General features: G+C 39.4%; 1 protein-coding gene across 1 annotated transcript in view; it reads left to right on the top strand.

Moving 5' to 3' along the window:
* Positions 1-1,653: 1,653 nt before the first annotated feature.
* ROS1 (ROS proto-oncogene 1, receptor tyrosine kinase) overlaps positions 1,654-21,290 on the top strand; it is a gene marked incomplete at its 5' end in the record, with an annotated part of 105,732 nt that continues 86,095 nt past the window's right edge. Inside the window, 5 exons of the mRNA XM_084228398.1 lie at positions 1,654-1,776; positions 9,263-9,307; positions 11,413-11,472; positions 12,063-12,089; positions 15,888-15,948. Coding sequence (XP_084084524.1) covers positions 1,654-1,776; positions 9,263-9,307; positions 11,413-11,472; positions 12,063-12,089; positions 15,888-15,948 — 316 coding nt within the window. The remainder of the gene's footprint in view (positions 1,777-9,262; positions 9,308-11,412; positions 11,473-12,062; positions 12,090-15,887; positions 15,949-21,290) is intronic.

Below are 21,290 nucleotides of genomic sequence, written 5' to 3' on the forward strand. Positions count from 1 at the left end.
CACCCATCTCTGGCCTGTACCCCAGTTCTTGTATGCATAAATAAATCTTTAAAAAAAAGTGGTTGTGATGATAAAGATGAAGATGTCCCAGAGGAGGTGATATTGGCAAAAACTTTACATCAAAGGACCTTTGGAAATTTGGAAAGAGCTTTGGAAAGCTCTTTGGAAAGAGAGATAAACCTTTGGAAAGTAGATATTTCTTCTTTTTCATGTCCCACCAATAAAATTAAATCTAGTGAGAAAAAAGAATGTACTCAGCTTTTCAAGCAAACACTTAGTGGTCCCTTTTGTTAGTGAAGTAAAAGTTCAAGTATTATTATTTGTGTTAATAAGGCTAAAGATACTGGTAACAATGGTGAAGAAGACAAATTTGGCTAGGATGAGACAGTCTCTTAGGCACAGTACTTTATTCTCTGATTTAATAGTATATTTTGTTGAAAAATGGCCACATTTTTCAGAACAAAAAAACAGGTGTGACTTCTTTTATCTACATTCTTTAAGATGTAGAAAATGAACAAATAGCAGATAGACAGAAGGTTTGGTTTTTTCCCAAGAAAACATGTTTTGGGTCAGTCCTGGAGTGGGTGCTAATCATCTGTATGCCATACACCAGTTTTGTCAACATCTGCTAAAAGATATTTAGTTCAAAACAAAACCTCATGCATGTGTTGCTCCCAATGAGACTGCATGCCATTAATAGGCTAAATTACATTTGAGATAAGCTAATTAAGAAGACAAAAATTTATTTAATACTTTAGATTATTGCATGAAAGAGCACCAATACAAAAGCTATCTGACTTTAAATTGCTAACCTCGGGCCATGTGAAAAGTAGTTATCCAGAATGACTTACTTATTCAAATTCTTTGCAGACTTCAAATTCTTTGTTTTTAGTATAACTTTATCTTCATGTTAGGTTAATTGAAATTTTGTACATGATTTCCTTTCCAAGGCAGCTATCTTAGGTCTCTGTGGTGGCGAGTTTCAGCTCTCTGTCTTAATAGACCTGATAAGGTAGGTGTTTTAGTTAATATGTAGTAAAGTTCTGAAAGTACTTGAACATACTTCCTTGTCTGGAAGTCACCCTCAAAATATTTGTCTATTAATTTTAGCTTTTTCTTTTTCATTTAAAATATGTATTTGGTTACAAATGGATCTGTTTTTTCCCCTCTACAGCATAACTTGATTTAGGCACGTATATTTTTCCAATAATCCTTGGTTAGTGTTACTGTTTGTTACCACACTGATAGACAAAACCCAACTTCCTGCATAGCTGAACCAACCTCAAAGAAGTGAAGTTGTGGATGACCCATCAGAGCGTTTCACTTTTGGACCGCACGTGTCACATGCTTGCTGAAATGCAATGTGCGTTTCTACTTTGTTTACTTTCCATGAGAAGTGCTCTTCTAAGTCGAACCTTGAGTCAGTCGGTGACTTTCTTTATGGAAGTATAAGGAAGCCAAGTTATGAAATAGCTGCTATGTGAGTGCTATAAGAGATTTAGGATTAAAAGGTCTAAACTAAAAGATCTAAGTATTATTTTAAAAGGCAGAGATATTCTAACACATCACTTTCAACTGAAGGGATGAAGCCCAAAGAATTCATATAGAGATATGGAGAAAATGGTCATTTAAAAACACACCATTGGTGAAGTGATGAAGAACCTTCTACGGCTTATTCGGCAACTTGTCAATTTTGCAACTCTTGGCTGCATATGGATTTCTGTGGCACAGTGTACAGTTTTAAACAGCTGCCTAAAGTCATGTGTAACTAACCTGGTAAGTTTTACTGTTCTAATATTTGTCTTTGCATGAACTGAAACATGTAGAACTCAGCTTGTTATAATTCAATTATTTTCTCTATAGATGTTCTCTGATGAGAAGTGGTATCAAGGCAAGGGATGTTATTTTTGCAAAAAAGTTAGGAACACTTATAATTAGAGAAGGTAGGGCAGTGCTATTTTTTTTTAATTATCTGTTTCCTAGATTTTTTGGGGGGGGGTGGATAGAGAATTTGGGCAAAGTAGGCTTAAGTAAAATCAACTTTGCATGCTTTAGAAATATAAACTTATACTCATTTATTACAAAATCATTTACATTGGTCTTGAAGTATGAAATAGGTTTGGCCACAGAGCAATGCCTTCTGGTTGCAGACAGCAGCACTATTTATTTGTGGAAGGACGATTGTACCGGGAGGCACAGGACCCTGAAGGCAGATGCAGATGCCATAGAGAGCATTTGATTTTTAAAGCGAGAATTATTTGTGTATGCCTTTAGTTCTTTTCTTTTCTTTTTTTGGTAAATTTCTTTATTTGTTTCTATGAATTTATACCCTTTTTTTGGTTGAGTTTTTTGATTAGAAGTTTATGTTTGCTTTCTCATTTTGGGTGTCACCCTTCCTTTCTACATTGCATCTATCTTTTCAGTTATTATGACTTTGTTGTGCTTAAAAGAGTCACTAAGTCAACTTTAAAAACCAAATGTGCTCTACTCAGTGAAACATGCAGTCTTCTCATATAAGGACAAAGGAAAAAGCAAATATTGTAGATGTTACTGTATTTAAATAATGAAAGTACCAAACACATTATTAGAGATGGAAGTATGTGGAGATTCAAAAAGAAATGATCTCTCTTAAATTCCTTTGATTTAATTTAAACATATTCATTAGAATACATATTTATTGGGTGGAGAAGACATAGAAACAAATAAGGGGGGAAACTGTAATTCCTTCACTATTAGACTCAGATTGTATTTTTTCAGTATATTTTCCCTTAGGCATATATACAATTTTATACATAGTTGTGTACACAGCCTTTTCATTTAACATTATATTGTGAGTTTCCCCCTATAACTTGCAGCTCCTTGGAAACAAGACCATTAATATATTTAGAGTATCCCATCATGCTGTTTGCTAATTTCCTTGCTACCAAAACTGAAGTCGGTCATTTCCATTCTTACAGTCTCCATTTCATTTTAGTTAAGTTTAGTTCTATCTTATTTTTTTGTGTGGGCTCCTTGATTTCAGGGTTTTGCAGTTAGACTAGACAGTTTGTTCTTTTGTGTGTTGCCTTCCGTTCACCACCTACAGAGCAAGGCACAGTTGATGTGGTGGCAACAGCAAGAGACACAGTCTGCCAATTTGACTAGTGACTGTAATAAATGTTCTCCATCTGGGCCTCCCACACAGGGGCTGCTTGGGGGCAAGGTCTTGGTGAATGAACAGTGATCACTACACAGAGATGGAGCAGGGACCAGGATATGCAAAGTGCTTGAGTGTATTTTACTTAATGAATTTTTCTCTAATATCTTTGTTAGTCTGGATATTTGCTGTGAAAGACTTCCCCGATTTCACTGAGTGGTTTTTGATGTTGTTGAAAAGAGTCACAAATGGTTTTACACAAAGGAACATTAGAATTGCTGTCCAAAAAATGCACAACTCATAATTCTATGCTTGAGCCAGGGTATTTTATATTAATTCAAGGATCTATGTATTAGTTGAGTATATTAGATGACAATATTTTTAAATTATATATGCCATGTGCAGAAAACAAACAAAAAAATAGTATTCTGTGATTCTTTATGAAAAATAAACAAAGAAGATTGATGGTCAAATCACTTATGGAAATGTTTTCTGTCATATCCTCTTCTGCTGGATCCATAAGATATAATAGCATATTAATATCTTTGTTTAATCACAATTTTCTGATCTTTCGCAATTAAAAAAACTCTTTTTTTGAGTAAAAAAATCCCAACAACTGGAGAACTAGTGTTGAGAAATGCTCTATCATAACTATCAATTCAATTCAATAAAGGAATATTAGAAAAATAGAGTTCAGAAGATTGTCCTTTAAAAACATATACAAGCACCAACACCTTTCTTGTAGATTAATATGTAGCTTTATAATAAGGTGTGGAACAAAGCCATAATCTAAAAATTTCACAAAATATCCAGAAATTAGTATAGTTTGTATTAGTGTGGGAATAAACAAGCCAGTAAAACAGAATACAGTATGGAAAAAATCATTTACATAAGGGAGTATGGGGTAGGATGAAAATAAAACTCTAAACAAAGTGGGGATATCTATTCAGAATAATAAATAACTTCCTCCTTCATTAAGTTGATGGATAAATACACTGTTGTACATCCAGACAATGACAATGGATTATTGCAGTTTCAGAGCTCAGAAGAAATAAGTTATCATGTCATAAAAAGACACCAAGGAAACTTCATGCATATGACTAAGAGAAAGAAACCAGTCTGAAAAGGCTATAAGTGATATGACTCCAACATTCTGGAAATCCTGAATTTTGGAAAAGGCAAAACTCTGGACATAAGAAAAGATCAGTGGTTAACAGGAATGAGGGCTGATGGGGAAGCAGTGTGGTGGTGGTGGTGACAGAGATTAATAGAGCACAGAGGATTATTAGAACAGTGAATGTATTTTGCATGATAGTGTAATCATAGGTATATGTCATTAAACATTTGTCCAAATACATAGACTATACCGTACCAAAAATGAACCCTAATGTAGACTATGGACTTTGGGTGATTATGATGTGCCAATACAGGTTTATCTTTGGCAAAAATATATTATTCTGGTGAGTGATATTGATAATGGTGAGGCTATGCATAAGGGGGCATGGGGTGTATTAGAAATCATTCTATCTCACTCTCACTTTTTTATAAACCTAAACCTTCTCTGAAAATATCTTTAAAAAGTTTTTTTTTAAATAACAACCCTTTTTAGGGCCTCCCCGGTGGCGCAGCGGTTGAGCGCTGGGTTGCGAAGCTGCCCGCAGCCTCTGCAGCACCGGTTCGATCCTCGGCTGCTCCCCGGCCACTGGAGGAGGGTCCCGCATGGCGCGCAGACCTCTCCTGCCACCCGCTGCTCCCCTCAGCAGTGTACTTGGGTCCTTCTGCCTGCTCTGCTCCCCGCTCTGGCTCTGGTGAATTCTCTCACCCTCCCGTGCTTCTGACTGTACCCAGTGCTTGTACAAATAAATAAATAAATCTTTAAAAAAAAAAAAATAACAACCCTTTTTAAAAATAACACAACTCTACATCACTACCAGATTCAATTAAATTCCAGGAAGTATTAAAATAGTGTGATTTAAATACTATAATTGACAAATAATAAAAGCAAAACAAAGTAAGAATTTACCCTACAAAAATATTAGAATAAATTAGGGTTAATATTTCTATAATCTTGAAGTCAGAGTGCCTTAGGAAGGCTACTTTAAAAGAAATCTAGAATCCCTAAAAGAAATGTTTAAAAATTTGATTGATTAGAAACTCTTAACAATTAACAGAATACAGTAAAAACAAAGTCAAAAATGGAAAAGCATTATAGAAGATAAACAAATTTTGCCAGGGGACTCCCTGATGATACAAGGGGTTAAGTCACAGCATTATGAAGCTATCCCAGCCACTGCAGCATGATTTCGATCCCCGGCCAGGGAGGTGACCCACATGGCATAGCAGATCTCTCCTGTCTCTCCCCTCAGCAGTGTATTTTAGTCAGTCTAACTGTTCTGTTCCCCATTCTGTGTCTGATGAATCCTCTCACCCTGCCCCCTCTGCACCTCTGGGCTGTATCCCAGTTCTTGTATGTATAAGTAAGTAAATCTTAAAAAAAACAACCAAGAAATTTTACCAGTCCTTATATATAAAAAATAAATTTAGAATATAAAGTGCTACTTTAAAAAGAGTACAAATAGTTAAAAAGCAAGGGACAGATGTTCAACCTCACAGCCACCATAGAATTACAAAGTTAAAATGGGTTATTAATTTTTCTTCTATTACACTGGCAAAGATAAAAACATTCATAGTTGGCAAAGTTTTGATAAGCTGGCACTTTCATGTACTGTTGGTTAGGAGATAAATTGATAGTTTTTTGATAACAACAGGTTAATAAATATCAAAATTAAAAAGGAAAATTTTACCTTTAACCATGCACATCAAGACATTTCTCTGAGACAATTACTGCATAATAGAACCAAAGATATGTATGCATAAAGACTGTTTATAGCATGTTTGCTCACAACATTAGCAATGGATTTCTAAGTGTCTGGCACTGAACGATAGTTATTAATACATTGAATCCTCACCAAACCTTATGAAATAAATATTATCCTACTGATGTTTCTCACATGAGAACACGACACTTAGCACAGCTAACTTTGAAAATATCTCATCAGGAGCAAGTGTCACCAGGGATTAAAATGAAGATCATTGTGCTCTGTTTCTTTCATCAGAATAGGAAGTTAAGACTGAACTTAGTTCCGGCTGATGTAGGCAGGATAGGAAATCTTGTGCCAAGATGTAGGTGTTAGGTAAGAGGTTTAAGATCCTGGACTCGGACTGTGTGTTTTAAGCAGCTAATTGGAGCAGGTGAACTGGTGAGGATCAGACGCCAAGGTGATGAAGGTGAATTTGGTGCGGGCTAGGGGAGGCACAAGCTCTGCAGGCATTCCTTCCTCCTTCCCTTCTCCTCCAACCCCCACCCTTCAACCCTAACTCGATGCAATTTACTAAACCTCCTTGAGTCTTATCTATAAAATAGATTTCGCAATGGTCTCTACCTAATAGTGCTGTTGAAATGTTGAATGAGATTCCGTGTCAAGCGCTTGCCTGTAACAGGAATTACTGACTAAAATGTTAAGTAGGAGGAGGAGGAGGAGAAAGAATAGAGATTTGGAAAGAGTGTTGCCAAATTTATTTCTGCAGAATCCCATAAACCTAACTCATGAGATTTATTACCATTTCTAGGATCACTCAATGGACACTCCATTTAACCTGTTAAGTTTATGTATGCATGTATGTATATATGTATGTATGTATGTATGTATGTTTACGTATCAGGTAACAACCATTTCCAGCACTGTGTATGTTTTGGGCACATAGGTTCACACCATACGAAGCCAATCACCAAAGCACGAATAATCCTCCATCATAGTCCGTTGGGCCCCTCTCCCCATTTTTTCCTCACCTTCTCCCTCCCCTTTATGCAGCCTCAACTATACAGTCAAATTTCTAGGGCTTGTTTTGCTTTAGTTTTATTTGTTCTTTTGTTTTGTTTCTTTATATTCCATGTGAGTAGAATATATGAGCAAAATTATCCAGTATTTGTCTTTCTCCCCTTGATTTATTTGCTTAGCATAATCCCTACAATTTCCATCTATGTTATTGTCAGTCTATTAAACTTAATCTTGAGACCTGATAACAGAAGTGCTCCACAGTGACTACTGACACAGTGACTTTACAGTCATCAATACACATCTCCCTTGCCCTTTTACTTAAAATGGAGCACCAAAGCTAAATTGGGTCCACCCTTGTGAATTTATGAGCTAGCATACATTTTTGAGGGGATAGGAAAATATTCAATTGCAAAGTCATTATCTTATATTTGATTTTATATGGTTGTGTTTCAATCATTTAAAGGGGAATCGAAAGCTTCCTTTACTTAAAATCATAGAAAAAATTCTACTCAGTATGAAGCTACATGGTTAATCTAAAGGAAGTAGTTCTTACTTTTCAGATACTTATGTATAAACAAAAACTTATTAAGCACCCACACCTCTCCCTTCCCTCCACATATAAGTGGTTAGGGAGTAGACATTAGAGGCCTTTCATTCACACTTCAAATAACAGGAAAAAAAGTTATCTGGTGTTCCTTCGTTCCTATGTCTGATTACTTCTGAAGTAGACCCCCACAATGCCAGGCTGCCAGATGGGACTTCTGGGACATCGCTATGTCTTAGGCCATCTTGAGCTCATGGATTTCTTGCTTCAGCATACATCTATTGAACATCCATCAGGTACTGTTCCAGTGATGGGATAGCGTGAAGGCAAAATGGAAGGTGTGCATATGGAAGAGAGAGCTGAGAGTTCAATGAGCTTAGTGAAGAATGTCTTGTTTCTCTCCTCTGAAAAGCACTGGCTGTTCAAAAGGCCACAACAGATGCTTAAACCTCTTCCCCAGCCACTTTGGATTTTCTGTGATCTCCTGGGATACATCTTGCAAGTAGTACTGGGTCAGCCAAGAACAGATGGTCTGTGCTGTGTTAATCACCTTTCAATGGTTCAAATTCAGCAATTTTTAAGGGAAGGGTCTGGTCAGCACCAATTACAGTTACTTGACATATTCATGTAGTTTCCATTTGGCTTGGCTGTAATTCTTTTTTTTTTTTTTTTTGTGGGACCCTCTCCGGTGGCCAGGGAATGAACCGGCGCTGCAGAGGCTGCGGGCAGCCTCGCAGCCCAGCGCTCAGCCTCTGTGCCACCAGGAGAGGCCCTGGCTGTAATTCTAAGTCAATCAGCGAGGCTGGTTGATAATCAGATCCTACCCACGTAAGGCTATATCCATTTATACATGACTATCATAGACTCAGCACTGTCACCTTTTGTGAGCCCTTCTGTTTCTGAAGGACTCCACTCAAATAATGACCAGGAGGAGTAACGCTCTCTCTTCCTTAGCTCCCATTTCTTTTATTCCCCAGCACATAAAATTGTCTTAAAATTTGTGAATGTGAGGGCCTCCCTGGTGGCGCAGTGGTTGAGCGCTGGGTTGCAAAGCTGCCTGCAGCTTCTGCGGGGCCGGTTCGATCCCCGGCTGCTCTCCGGCCACCGGAGGAGGGTCCCACATGGCGCGCAGACCTCTCCTGCCGCCCGCTGCTCCCCTCAGCAGTGTACTTCAGTCCTTCTGCCTGCTCTGCTCCCCGCTCTGGCTCTGGTGAATTCTCTCACCCTCCCGCGCTTCTGACTGTACCCAGTGCATGTATAAATAAACAAACAAATAAATAAATAAATAAATCTTAAAAAAAATCTGTGAATGAAAAATAATCTGATGTTTACTTAAAACTCTGATTTTGTATGTTTTTTCACTGTTACTTAGGAGATTGCTTTTAAGAAAGGAAAAATATGAACATAATTTATCTTTACTTAAACCTGGAGTCCTTTGTCTGGAGTTGATTTCTGACATAGGTTTATTTAATAACATGAGAGTCTCTATTTTCCTTAACCACACCTTAAAGCCATATACCCACTCCTACTTTTATCATTTCTGCAGGATTCCTAGGCATTACATCTTGTAATTTTCTGGCATTTTGTCTGATTTCATGACCGACTTAATGATCTTTAAACATGTGACTGCTTACTTTATAGTGAGAAAGTACCAAAGAGGCAGTCCTATTCTAGAAAGCTTTTTATTTATTTCTTTTTAAATACAGTATTGGTAGCTGGTGGTTATTATTTCCTTCATTTCAGGGTCGGCAGCTTGACACTGGAACACCATATAACCTGAGCGAAACTGTGAGTAATCACCTCCATCATCAGGAAGTTTACAGTGTGTGAATTGATAACAAAGGGACAAAGGTTAGGTTTTAGCACAATAAGAAAGCTGCCTCAGTAAAATCTCACTTATTTGTCTCTGATGAAGGAATGTCAGTCAAAAACAGTGAGAAGTCTAAAAACAGTATATTTGAAAATGAAGTCATGGACACTGTGTTGAAGTGAAAAGAGGGCAGGACTTAAGAGGGCGTTTCTTATTGAAATCCATGATTTTCATTCTGTGTAGCTATGTGGCTTTGGATAAATTATTTAATAAATTCCTGAGACTAAGTTTTATTGTGTTTCTCTGAGAGGGTCGGATTAGATAGTTTCCAATGTTGTTTTTTTTTTTTCCCCCTAACAATTGCATCTATGGTTTTATTACTTTTTAGAATCTATATCTATTGACTCAAGTGTTTAATTACTCAACATGTCAGTGTGAACTATGCACTGTGCTAGGCATGACAGGCTTAAGAAAAATAAAATAGGGCCTCTGTTTTAAAGGGCTCTCAACCTCACAGGAGAGACACACACAGAACTATGACCACGCAGCATTGTGAGAATCTGAACAGTGGTGAGTGTGAGGGACAAAGAGAACTCAGAAGAGGACAAACACCTCCACTTGTATAGCTTTCAAACTAAAATTAGAAAAGTGAAGATTTTTCTAGAAGGAATAGAATGGAAAGAGACCAACAATCAGAGGGAGCCATTTGTGCCAAGGCAAAATAGTTTGAAGTAGGCTAACTGTTCAGGAAAGTAAGAATATTTCACCTTGCCTGAAAAACATGGTATTTGTGTGGAGGGTGGGGACACAGAAGATAAAGTTGATAAATTAGCTGGGTTCAGACCACGGAGAGCCCTGTGTATTATACTTGGGAATTTGATTTACACAGTTTAGATAAGAGAAGGGTCTGATTAGGCCTTTTTTTTTTTTTTAAATGAACACTCCAAATGTGGAAACGAGAGGTGTCTCATGAAGGCTATTGGCAAGTGGCAGTAGGCACAAAAGAAACACAGGGGCAGTGAGTAAGAAACTCAAGTGGATTCAGTTATTGAAGAGGCGACACAATGGGACTTGGTGATAGATTGTCCTCAGGGGTTGGTGGGATGAGAAGGAGAGGGTGCCCTCATCCCTGGGTTGGGATATTCAGAAGATGACAGCTAATTAATAGAAAACACCGGAGAAAGGAAATAGAAGTAGAAGGTGAGCAATTCAATGTTTCACCTGCTAAATTTGAGGTGCTTGTACAGTTAAAATGGAGATGACTTATGCACATTTCAATAATCTGGCCTGGGATTCAGGAAGGAACCTTAGTTGAAGTTACAAATTGGGGGTTATTGAGAACTGCACAGGTTGAAGCTGAGGTAGTGGATGAGCTCACTCTTGAAGAATTTGAAGAGCAAGAAGAGAAAAAGCTGAGGCTAGGACACAAACCCATAGAGTTGGGAAAAGAAAAATGTAATGGCAAAAAAGGAGAAAGGCAAGCAGATGCAGGTGTCACCGTGGCTCTATGGTGGGAAGGAACGACACAGTCATAGGCACAGACAAGTCAAGTAAAAGGAAGAGGAAAGGGATCCAGTCTGTCTAATAGGAGGCCAAGGCAGCTTTGGGACAAAATTTTCAGGGGCTGTGGGGTGAAAGCGGGGTTAGTGAGCAGACTTCCCATACTGCCCCCTATTTAGACTTTGATCTGCTGCCTTCTGAGTGAGTCTCCAGCTCTGAGTTTTGCTTGTCACGTGAGGACACACCACGGACCATTGCTATGCCTGATGCCTTGTCTTGGGCTTTAACTGCTGCCAACCACCCAGGGGACAGTGTGCCCCCTAAAAGGCAGTGCTCACTAGCTTCAGGGCCTGTCTGCCCCAGGCTGAACTCCATGTATCAACCTGTCCCCCTTCACTGAACCACACCAAGTCCTCTCTGTCTGTAGATATGACAGTCATACTTTACCCCAGAGGGGCCTGAGGCCATACATCCCTTGGTAGATTTCTATTTCTAAACATATTCTGTCACTATGTTGAAATTTCAGGTCACAAGGTAAAGTCACACTTCTTCAGTGACTACTGTCTCTTATGGTCTCTTGCAGTGCATCCAAGGATGTCATTTTTGGAACTCTATAGATCAGGAAAGTTGTGCTCTAAAGTGTGTAAGTATTATGTTTCTGATTTGATACTAATGTTTCCCTTAAAAGTTGTCCCCACTTGTAAGCATGTTGGGTGGGATGCTGTCCGTGTTCACACTGTGTCCCCTGCACTGACCACAGCATGGGGCATGTAGCAGGTGCTCAGACAGCACTTGCCGAGTGAAGGCACCACTGGCTGCCAGCGACAGTCCAAGGAAGCAGAGTGCACATTGGAGAGGCTTGTCTGCATAGAGGAACTTGCTGGCCTTTGCTACCCAAAACTGCTGGTGGTTTTCACTTTTTTTCAGATTTTGTCTCCCCTGGGCATCTGCAATCACCCCTAGCCCGGTCCATCACAGATGGCCTTTTAGGTGACTGGAGTTTTCTAGAAGGCATCATGCCTGTCTGTTTTTCCCATGATGCAAACAAGATTTCATAGCTGTTTGTCAAGTGGCTTGTCTGGAATGATGATCTGGCTCCTGCCAACCTTGCTTGTGGTTGTCAATGGTGGGGCAACAAATTAATTTACAAGAAACGTCCAGCTAATGTTACTGACATTACTTATGCCTTCAGCATTTTAAGTAGTTTTACTTTCTTTTCTTTTTCCTATGCAGAATGATACCTATGTCACTGTTAATGAGGTAAGTTGGCAACTGTTTACATAAAAGATGTCTTCAATCACCAGATTTTATCTCTTGTTATTAAAAAAGCTATTAAGATGAGAATAAAGAAACCTGAGTCATTCTCAGTATATAGAAACTTCTTCCTGGGTGTGCTATGACTTTGGGTATAAAAAATGATAGTATAATTCCACTTTGACACAATTTTTTGCTATGCTTTATATGTCTATGTGCATATATAAATGTATATATGTGCGTATGTATACACACAATATACACACATTAACAGATACACGTATGTTATTCTAATTTGGTTTGAAATGTCGTTTCTGGAGTCTTGTTGGGAAAGGGTGGAGGAGAGAAAAAGGAGGAGGCATATTTAAGGAAAGCTTTATCTCAGCTTTTATTTTTTTCTCTGTAAAGCATGTGTCCTATCATTAAATACAGTATATTAAAATAAAACACATTAATTGCAATTTTCTTCTTTATTTAACAAGCTTCTTCAACAACATTTTGAAGCACAGCTTTTTCACTGCTATAATAAGGACTTCATGCTGATGTTGGCTGCCCAAGTCCATCACAATCCCCATTGCCAGCTCTCCCCGCCCCTGGCCAGTCTCCCCCACTGCACTTGTTTCTCCTCTCCTTCAGAAAGCCTTGGGATTTTGACAATTTACTATTCAATCTTCCTCAAGTACTAACTTGTCCTGGATTTCATACCCTTCAGGATTAACTTTAGGTTATCTGACATCAGGTCTACATTATTTTTGTTTAAAATCTGTCTTGTACTCTATTTAAATGTCTTTGAAAAAGAGAATTATGCTATGTTGTCTGAGGGGAATACGAATTTCATTCACTTGTAAAATAGAAAATTTCCCTCTTACTAGTGAATAAAAATGAACACTAGAAAATTAAACAGGAATTTTTATTTTTAAAACCTATGGTTACTCTGTATCTGCATCATTTTTCTTAAGAAGTAGCTTGGGTGGGGGTTGGCTTAGAAGAGATAGAGCAGAAGTAAAGTTTGACCCATATGTAAATAGGCAATTGAAAGTCTTCCCTGAATAAGATTTAAAAATAAAAGCAAGTGCTGAGAGTGCTGAATGTGATTATAGCAAAATTAGAAAAAATAAAAAATAATCCCTAGGAGACTTGCATCAAAAGTGCCAGAGCTAAGTCTCTCAAGGATTGACACCACCTAGGATTGGATTTCTACTGTGAGAATTCCCTGCTAATCATCACGCTGCTCACTTGTCTCTACTTACATAATTTCAATCGTGTGTGTGTGTGTGTGTGTGTGTGTGTGTGTGTGTCTGTCTGTCAGTGTTATAACGATACATACATATATGATTATATATGTATACATATGTATTACATGTATATAACCATATATGATTATTCTTTTCTATTTATAATTTACTATTGATACTTTAAAATATCACACCTTAAAGTAGAACACTAATAAATGCTTTATGGTTATTGATCTAGATATAAAGATATATGAATATTTTAAACTTAGCTGCCTACACCTTTAGGAAATCAAACTCTTTAATTGTTAATGCTTCAAACTAGGAAACTTGGACTTCTTGCACATATTTCTTGGAGGAAATAGTCTTGGATGTGATAAATTAGCAAAATCTAACTTGGAAAATGGTCTTAGCAAGTAAGATGGCTTGTCCCTGATAATTTAAAAAAGCATGCTAAAGTAAGTCCCCTTCCTACCGATTCATGCCTGTGACTTTTCTTCATTTTTAATCTTACTTTCTTTATCTGATTATGTTTTTATTTTCATAGCACTTTTTATTTTCTAAATGTAGTTTATTTTTTGCTGTTACAGTCTATTCCCTCCTAAGAGAATGTAAATTTCACAAAGGCAAGGAATTTACTTGTCTGCTCACTGTCATAGCTTTACAGTCTAAAATAGTGCTTGACACATATTTGGTGTGAATGATTTTTTTTAAGAAATGAGCTATAATTCATATGGTGAGATTGCACTTGGGTGGTGAGGTAGGTAGTCCGTGTGTTACAGGTGTAAGAAAAGGCCCAGACAGCATCTGTGCTGGTGTAGGAGGCACAAAAGTGGAGCCAGAGGTATAATGATGAAGATGGTGCGGTTACTAAGGCAAAATGGGGGTGTGAATGGGAATAGAAACAAGTTCTGGAGGGTCTACCATATAGCATGGTGATTATAGCTAATATTACTCTTTTGTACACTTGAATGTTGCTGAAAGAGTTGATCTTAAATGTTTTCACCATCAAAAGGTAGTTTTATGGGATGGAGGTATTAGCTAAAGCTATGTGGTGGTAATCATTTTGAAATATTTAAATATATAGACCAACAAACTGTATACCTAAACTCACACAATATTATATATCAATTGCATCTCAATAAAGTTGAAAAAAATATAATCTTAATGAAGTGAAAAAAAAACATTTAAACCCCTACACTGAATTTTATTATATATTTCCCTTGAAAAATTCAGGAAAAATAAGCCCACATTTTCCTTATTGTCAGAACTAGCTATATTTTCAAATAAACATTATTCCAGCTCTTTTTTTCCTCACTTTTTTTTGGTGAAAAACAAAACAAAACAAACCCATGTTACATGATAATTTTGCTACCACCTTGGTATATTTATTCTCTGTAGTTAATGAATGTGTTAAATGTATTTCACTGAAACCTGCAAAGAGGATGTGAAAAGTAAATAAACTCTTAAGTTAAATAATCCTGAGTCCAAACTGAAGTATTTAAATTAATCCTTAACTAAGCAAACCTGGCTTTATCAGGCTTCACTTTTTTGAGTGCACAGATCAAACATTTGACAGCAAGTTTTTAGAAATCACAGGCATTCTCTGCCTGGGATGTTTAGGGCAATGCATTGTGTGGTGATTCTACTATTAGTATGAAAAACAATAGCATGTTTTCCTAGGTATTAGAATTATAAGCTAAATAAAAACAGAAAGAATCATCAGGATTCTGTTGTAGTCTTCCAATGTGTGTCTTTTATCCAATTTTTAAATTTTTTTTTTTTTGGTAACTAGCCTTAATAGATCGGTTAAGAGTTGCTGGAAGTTTGTGTCTCAAAATGTTTACTCTGATTTTGATCAATGCGCTAAAATGTTACTCATCACTAAACTTTTGTAGACCTTTTATTTTACATTGATATTGCAATACCTACTAAGATTATAGTTACTATAAAATTTATAGCCAATTTAAAGATTTTCAAAGGTGGCATGGATCTATGACAAATAGGGATCATTTTAGACTGGAGATTTAGGTGGTTAGCTCACAACCTTAGACTGTGATGGTAAAAATGTAATTGTGTTGTTGAGCTTGATATTTTCAAAATGTGGGTTTTTGCCAATGAGAAAGTTTGGAGCCAATTTAGTGAGTCACAATTTACAATAAACAAAATGAAACAGAATAGAATAAATAGCATCGCATCCCAGGTATGGAATTTCTTTTTGGAATGATGAAAATGTTCTAAAATTAGACTGTAGGGATGATTGCATATTGCATAATTTTGTGAATACACTAAAACTGTGTGCTTTAAATGGGTAAATTTTACAGTATGTGAAATATAACGCAATAAAATCATTCAAAAAGAAAAAAATTATGCACTCTTTCAAGAATCATTTTGTTTTTCTCCCAGCTAGTGTTTTTTGTTAAATGTATTTCTTACAATTGGGTGTGATCAAAAAGCTTGATATGCAGATGTACTTATATGCTCGGGGCTCATATTTTAAAATCTAGCTGAAGTTTATCAGCAAAAGCAGAACAAAGGCTGCACTGACTAGCATGCTGCTTGTCTCCCACAGCGAGAATCATGTGAGGTTGGCTGCAGCAGCGCGGAGGGCGCCTATGAAGAGGAAGTGCTGGGTAAGCAGATGTGTGCCTTTCATTAAATAAGCTCCACTAAGGAGTACAAACCACCTATGAAAATACATAGACTTCTATATGTCGCTATGCTAAAACTTTTTAAATAGGTAGGAAAAAAGCAGTCATTTCAATGGTGGAACTCATTCTAATATCTCAGTCTCAGCAAGACTCCTTTCAGAGCAAAATAAGGGATAGGTGGCACAGGGAGGTCCTGATGCTTCAGCTCCATAGTCAGCTTTCAAGGGTGAGTTTTTGAGCTTGTTTTTATGTGATCCTCAGTTTGGCTTCTCTGTATTCCACATGGAAGTGACACCATCTGGTATTTATCTTCGTCTGACCTATTTCACTTATCATTATCCCTTCCACCTCTATCCATGTTGCCATGAGTGAGAGAATTTACCAGGGCCAGAGCGGGGAGCAGAGCAGGCAGAAGGGCAGAAGGACCGAAGTACACTGCTGAGAGGAGCAGCGGGTGGCAGGAGAGGTCTGCACGCCATGTGGGACCCTCCTACGGTGGCCGGGGAGCAGCCAGGGATCGAATCGGTGCTGCAGAGGCTGCAGGCAGCTTCGCAATCTGGCGCTCAACCGTTGCGCCACCAGGGAGGCCCCGAGTTTATCTTTTTAATTACTGCATAATATTCCATTGTGTATAAAAACCACATCTGCTTGATCCACTTACCTGCTTTTGGGCGCTTAGGTTGTTTCTACAGTCTGGTTATTGTAAGCAGTGCTGCAATAAACATGAGTGCAAGTTTTCTCTCAAATTAGTATTTTGGGGGTAGATTCATAGGAGTGGAGTTACTGGGCCATATTACAGATCCATTTTAAATCTTTTGAGACACTACCATACTGCTTTCTGTAGGGGCTAGACCAGTTGCAGAAGGGCTCTGTTTTCTCCACGTCTTTGCCAGACGTGGGGCCATTTTTTCTTTCCGCTGGGCCATTCTCACCGGTGTGAGGTGGTATCTCACCATGGTCTTGATTTGCATTTCCTTGATAAGTAATGATGAACATTTTTTCATGTGCTTGTTGGCTGTCTGCATGTCTTCATTGGAGAATAATCTGATTAGCTCTTCAGCTCTTTTTTTGATCTGGTTATTTATTTTCTTTTTGTAGAATTGTATGAGTTCTTTGGTGATATTCAATTATCAGTCCCTTGTCCAGATGCATGGTGTGCAAATATTTTCTCCCACTCAATAGGGCATCTTTCACTGTGTAGAAGCTTTCTAGTTTAATGTAGACCCAGTTTTTAATGTTTTTATCACTTCTGTCCTAATGAAACAAATGTGAAACCTAAGCCAATTTTATGTCAAGAAAAAACACTAAAAGAACTGAAATTGTCAGAATATTTTATTTAATGTGTATTTTATTGTTCACCTAGCAAGTTTTTAATAGAGTGCCTACTGTAGGTATGGCTCACTACAAGGCTCTGGGAAAATTAAAAGATGTATTGAAGCTATGCCATCTGGGTCATGAATTTGGAGTCGGAGAGGGGGGTCTTGGGTATAACCTGATGTTAAAACAGGTTGGGTATATCTAAATTTCTTTGTTCTAGTATGTTAATTCTCTGGAGGTTTCTGAAAGACCAATGCTTTGATAAATCATAGCCTAGATGTTAGGAGCTATCTTTTCCAGAATTCCTTAGAGCTTCCTCCTACTGAGAGACCATTCAATCTGTTATAGGACAGGGAGAGGGGCAGCCCAAACCCCGCAAACCTGCCTATTCTAAATAGGTTCTGCCATCCGCCGCATCAACACAAAACACAGGAGACTTTAATGGGAAGGAACTTTAATAAAACTAGGAAACAATACAGGTAAGGCAGAGTCTAGTTTCTAAATGAAGCACCCAAAGTTACCCGTCCCCTTGTGGGTAAAAGTCCATCCATAAGGGATTGACCCAGAGCAAGGCCCCAAAGCCTGTCACAAGTCTAAAGCATCTTCCAGTGGGGACCCACAGAAAAGGGCCAGAAACAACCAGACAAGCCCGGAAGGAAAAGAGCAAAATCAACATCAAGATAAAAGCTGCCATTGTCACCTCCCCACTGGTCTCACCCACATCTGTGTCACCCAGTCCACGACCAAAAGACAAGCGCAGTTTATTCACGTTGTCTCTAGGCTCCATGCGCCTCCTCCAGGTCTCCTGGCTCCATCCTGCTTCCTTCCTCAGTCTCTTCTGCAGCTTCTCCTCTTCCTGCTCAGCTCCACCCTCCCTTGGGTGGGGCAGGGAACCTCCCCCTTTCCTGGGGACCACCCTGTTACAATTCCAGCTGGGAGAAGATTGGCTCTTTCTCATACAGTATAACCCTTTCTTTCTCCTTACTCTCAGGAATGATGGAAATTGTCTAGAAGTAAGTCATTCTCCTAATTTACTTCTGTCCTGCAGTGTCCCACAATACACTCTCCTTGACATTTCTGTGGAGAAGTAGTAATATTACAGTTTTTCCCTTCTTTGTAGAGGAAGATAACTTTGGATAAAATCTACATTTTGTGGTCCCAAACTATGTACTCAAGTGCCCCAGGGCATCAAAATTACCCCACAGGGAGCCAAGGGACATTTAAAATATTCTAAGGAGGTACACAGTTAGCCAACATTTGCTGGAACCACCAAATGGAGGTAGTTCACAGTAGTGTGATAGATTGCATTACATTCCTTTTTATGACATAATTTCTTTAGGATGTTGGGTGTCTTGATAGGGACTGTGATCAAAAGTAAGTACCTTGAAAACAGAAATGTGCAACAGAAAATGAAGAAGTTGGCACTCAATATGACTACAATATTGGAGAAATGGTGCAGTGTCCAATTGATGGATCCAATAAAATGCATCCACATTTGAAAGGAGAAAGTAAAATTACCTGTATATTTTATACAATAATTGTGGAAAAGAAAGCAAGCCAAAGCATTAAATTTGTCATGGTTTCAGAAAACAGAAATCAAAATGATTTCACCCCAGTGGTATATCCCATTCAGAATCCGATCCCCTTACAGTGTCTTGGAAGTAGTATCTTTACTGCCTTTACTTTACTTTATAGACTTTTATGCCAATTGTAATATCACGAATGTTTAGATGTCATGAAATATTTCATAATACAAAACTGCTGACTATAGAAGTCTTTGCACATATAAAATTGTTGACAAGATAGACAGTAGCATAATTATAGTATAAAGGTTAAAAAATGTCTTGGGGTACAAATGCAGCAGATATGATTTAAGGACCCACCCCTGTCACCTGTGAGGAAGTGGCATCACATGAGAAAATGGCATAGTCTCAGAACACTGCCTAGTGCTTGCCTGTGAAAAAAGAGACTAAATTCAAAAATGACAGTAAGTTCAATTGGGAGGAGGTGGGTGGAAGCTGCCAGAGTCACTGGCTCATTTTAAAAAATAAATCAGGCGGAGCAACATGGCGGCGAGGAGACGCTGCGAGTAAGATCTCCCATTAAAAAAAGTTAATAGGGAGGAAAAGCGGCAGGTCCCAGTGAGAACTGGGACACGGAAGATAAACGGACGACTCCAGCAAACTGCCCGAAGAAGAAAGTTGCCATAAAAGAGGACCAGAAGGGAGGGAAGCGCAGAACCCTGCTCCCCTCCCCCGCCCACAAAGGCGGCACTCTCTGACCTGCAGAGAGGAGGGAAACAACAAACCAAAACGGCCAACAAGAAAAACGGACGCAGCAAGTGGGACTGTGAGTGGAAAGGAACTATTTCAGCCACCACACCCCGTGAACGGGAGCTGTGGAGAACCCTGCAGGATCCGCCACGGAGGTGAGCTCCAGGCGCCATTAAAGAGAGCCCCGCCCCCCAGGAGGAGACCAGCACCAGCACACAGCCCCGGCCGCCCGGTAAGCTTGCGCAGAAAGCGTCAGAAAGCGGCGCGCTGATCCAGATGGGATCGCAGCTGCCCAGGTCCCCGCGCCTGCGACCTAGGCTTGCGGGGAGACCGCAGAGGCCCTCCCTGAGTGAGCAGGAACAAGGCGCCCAGGCAGGGAAGCGGGATTCAAAAGGCGCCATTCCCGCGCCACTGATCTGGGCTACAGCCCGCGTCCTGGAACTGAGGGCTTTGGAACTGAGACCCGGGGCACGAAATTAGGGGCGTGGGTTCCCCACGACGGTGGGGCACAAGGCAGACACAGCACCCCAAAGCCGTTGAGGTGTACCCTACCATCCCCGCTCTGCTCCCTGTCCCACGGGGTGGAAAATCAGCTCCCCAAGGGCTCTAGGAGAGATCTCTGGCGCCACCTAGCGACTTGAAGCCACCAGAGGCTCCTGAAGGAGCTAGTGGCCAGCTGGGGAGTTAGCCCACACCCGGCCCCTTCCGAACAAGTAGTCTGAGCCCACAGGGAGAGCAAGCACCCACAGCCGGGGCAGTCCAGGCGCGCAGAATAGTGTGCCTGAGACCAGACGCGCAGGGAGTGTGTCCCACATCACCATTTTAGAACAGGGACATTTCTTCAGTAAAGACTATCTGCAGAAGGCTTCCTCAGGAGCCAGAGGTGAGCGGGGGAAGTTCGCCCACACCAGACCCCCTCTGGCCTGCATTCCAAGCCCAGAGGGAGAGCAGGAACCCACCGCCGGGGCAGACCAGGCGCACAGGGGAGTGTGTCCCCACATCGACATTTTAGAACAGGGACCTTTCTCCAGTAAAGACTGCTTGAAACTGACAGATGACTCCTGGAGGAACCAGAGGGGAGCAGAGAAGCCCACCCAAGATGCCGGCCAGTCCCAACAACACAGTGTCCCAACGCATACGGCAAATTAGAAAACAGACAGTAGGGAGGAGAAGAACCACACGCAACCTAGCAACTCTCCAGAGAAAAAGCACACCACAAAAAGAAAACCAGCCCCCAGATTGCAACGACAATAACTTGGAAGAATTTCTGAGCCTTCCAGAAAGAGAATTTAAAATTGCCGTGATTAAAAAACTGACAGAAGTCATAAAGGAAAACAATGATAAGGGAAAAATAATCAACGATCAGAAGAATGCAATTGAGTCCCTAGAGAGGGAAAACAATGGTCAGAAGAAAGAAATTGAGTCCCTAAAGAGGGAAGTAAAAGAAATGCAGGAGATCAAAGAATTAATGGAAGAACTAAAGAATTCTGGGAAAAGCAATGAAAGCAGAATAGATGAAATGGAAGAACGAATAAGTAATCTTGAAGACACAGAAATAAAAAGAACCAAAACAGAAAAGGAAAGAGAAGTACGAAGGAAAAAGAACGAGGAAAGACTTCGGGAACTATCTGACTCCACGAGGAAAGGAAATATAAGAGTTATAGGAATACCAGAAGGAGAGGAGAGAGATGTAGGAACAGAGAAAATATTCAAAGAGATAATTGAAGAGAACTT

The sequence above is a fragment of the Talpa europaea genome (assembly GCF_964194135.1).
Source record: "Talpa europaea genome assembly, chromosome: 2".
NCBI lineage: Eukaryota > Metazoa > Chordata > Mammalia > Eulipotyphla > Talpidae > Talpa > Talpa europaea.